The 2,263-nt window shown below is 40.6% G+C and overlaps 1 protein-coding gene across 1 annotated transcript in view; it reads right to left on the bottom strand.

The window, feature by feature from the left end:
* Nucleotides 1–1,875, bottom strand: part of LOC103583791 (guanylate-binding protein 7-like) — a gene marked incomplete at its 5' end in the record, with an annotated part of 3,636 nt that extends 1,761 nt beyond the window's left edge. The window contains 2 exons of the mRNA XM_008565018.1: nucleotides 1,390–1,510; nucleotides 1,663–1,875. Coding sequence (XP_008563240.1) covers nucleotides 1,390–1,510; nucleotides 1,663–1,875 — 334 coding nt within the window. The remainder of the gene's footprint in view (nucleotides 1–1,389; nucleotides 1,511–1,662) is intronic.
* Between the last annotated feature and the right edge of the window lie 388 nt (nucleotides 1,876–2,263).

The raw sequence follows: 2,263 nt of genomic DNA, 5'->3' as shown, positions 1-2,263 counted from the left end.
TACATGTCAGGCCAAGAAGATGTAATCTTTTTCTGGGGAAATCGTTGTTTTATATTATTCTAAAGATGACCTTGTAAATTTTTACCGAGTGCTTAGGATCTCCTAGCGCTTCATTTTCTTCCATGGTCACAATATACATTCCAAGCTCTTTTCTAAAACATGAAAAACCTCCACGGTAGCTTCTTTCCTAGCTCCCCAGCAACCTCTTACACTGACGTCTTTCTCAATCCCCAGATTATAGCCAACCATATTTACGTGCACTTCTGAAAATACATAACTATATTGGTTGTATATATTTTCAATATTCTTTTAAAAAAATTTTCTGCCTGGATGCACCTCTATCCTTTCTTTATTTGGGTCACATCTTTTTGAGAGCTCATCTTGTACTCCTATTTCCTCTTCTTGGAAGAATTTCTAAAGCTGGCTTCCCAGTTGAAAATAGCTGTCAAGTCTGAGCCATCCTGTCATCTCTGCCGCTCGCTGGCTGTGTGGCCTTCGGTAACTTACTAACTTTTCTGTGCATCACATTTTCATCTGTATAATCTAGGTAACAATATTACCTAGTTTACGTTATTCTGAGTATTAAATTGATAATCTAACATAGCACCAAAGACCATACCTGGTATAAGAAGTAAATGCTCAATATGTATTAGCCTCTTTTAGTCATGGCTTTTATTTTCTCACACTTTGACATCTTAGGGTATTGGGGACCCTGGAGAGACTGATCCTACTAGGGCGAGCTAATACCTAGAGATAACGAATAACTTGCATGTGAGCTGCCCTTCCTATGCAAACTAAGAAATCCAGAGCCTATACCCACAACCACCTCCTTTATCTGGCTCTCACACACTGGGACACTATCCACGTGCCCTTATCGCCTCAGAACCAGGAATCACAAAACTAGGCCCAGCCCCTATGCTCCAGAGCCCACTGAAATTATTCAAACTAGCCGATCGTCATTCTGTTTACCCTGCATTACATGTTACTTCCTGAAGATATCAAATAAAGCCTCTTATCCGCATTTTTCCCTTGCACCCCCTCCCTTCTGACTGACTCTGCTACTTCTCATTGCAGCATCCCAGGGTGTGGTGTGCTCCCCACACTTGGGGTCTGTGAGTGTAACAAACTGTCTTTTCAATGGCACTCATCTCCTGAACTGTTAGCCTTGCCATACCTAAATAAAAATAAAATCCACACTTTAAAATCTATTTGCTATTATCATTATCTTCATCATAATGATTATTACTTTTACTGTCAGTTCATCCCTGTATCAGAACCCTTAACATGCCATATGCAATTGCCTACTTATTTATCTGTATCTCTGTCAAGATCATCAACATCTTGAGAACAAAGGATTTGTCTCTAATCTTTGTATCTCCTTTACAGTACTTAACTCATAAGCAATCACATTCTTCAATAAATGGAAGAAAGGTTCTCTTTCACATCGAATTCCCAATTCTATACCCTTATTTTGGGAAGAAACATTTCTGATTACTTCAAGAGTATCTAACTAAAAGTGGATATAAACATTTTAAAAGTGGAGCTACTGCATTGTTCTGACTTCTCTCCGTAATTGGTTCTGTGGTCTTGGATTTTTGGAAGGAGCAACAGACCCTGTCACTCTATTCTGCCATCCAGTCCCTCCTTTCTCGGATTCCTCACCTTAACTCCTTTCCTGGGCACTAGCTTATAGTCCTGTTCAACCTTCTTCTTTGCTTCTAAGAAGAGATTGTGCCCTCCAGGAACAGAGAAAGTTCCTCTTGAAATCCTTTCCATCAGGGGCTCTGCTAGCTGCTTAAGCTCAGCCTGGCAATATGTGACAGATGCCTCTTCATTCTGCAGTGAGAAATCTTCCTTCTTTTTCTCTATGGTGTCCTGTGAATGTGATGGAAAAATATAAAAGAAGTTGTTAGAGTGAACGGTTCCATGATCTTGTTGGAAGAAGCTGCCTGACAGCCCCAGAGAGGACTAGGTCAGGGAAAGGACCAGGAGTCAGGAGACATTTTTTCATCCCACTTCCGACCAATACTCTTTGTGACCTGGAGAGTCCCTTAACTCCTTTGAGGCCAGGCTCTTCATCTGTAAAATGATGGGGTTGGAAGATATAAACTGCATGGTTACTTCAGTGATAGTATGGTTAACAGTGATCCAATCATCAACCCTGGGCAATGACAAATTGAATTGTGGCAGAAGACTGTCCTCAAGAACATGGGTTGCTATGGATGAAAATGTATGCATTAAAAAAATGTCCTCCCAGTAACGA

This window comes from Galeopterus variegatus, unplaced genomic scaffold (genome assembly GCF_000696425.1).
Source record: "Galeopterus variegatus unplaced genomic scaffold, G_variegatus-3.0.2 Scaffold28342, whole genome shotgun sequence".
Classification (NCBI taxonomy): domain Eukaryota; kingdom Metazoa; phylum Chordata; class Mammalia; order Dermoptera; family Cynocephalidae; genus Galeopterus; species Galeopterus variegatus.
Note: the sequence above shows the minus strand (reverse complement) of the source record. Positions and strands in the feature narration are given on the sequence as shown.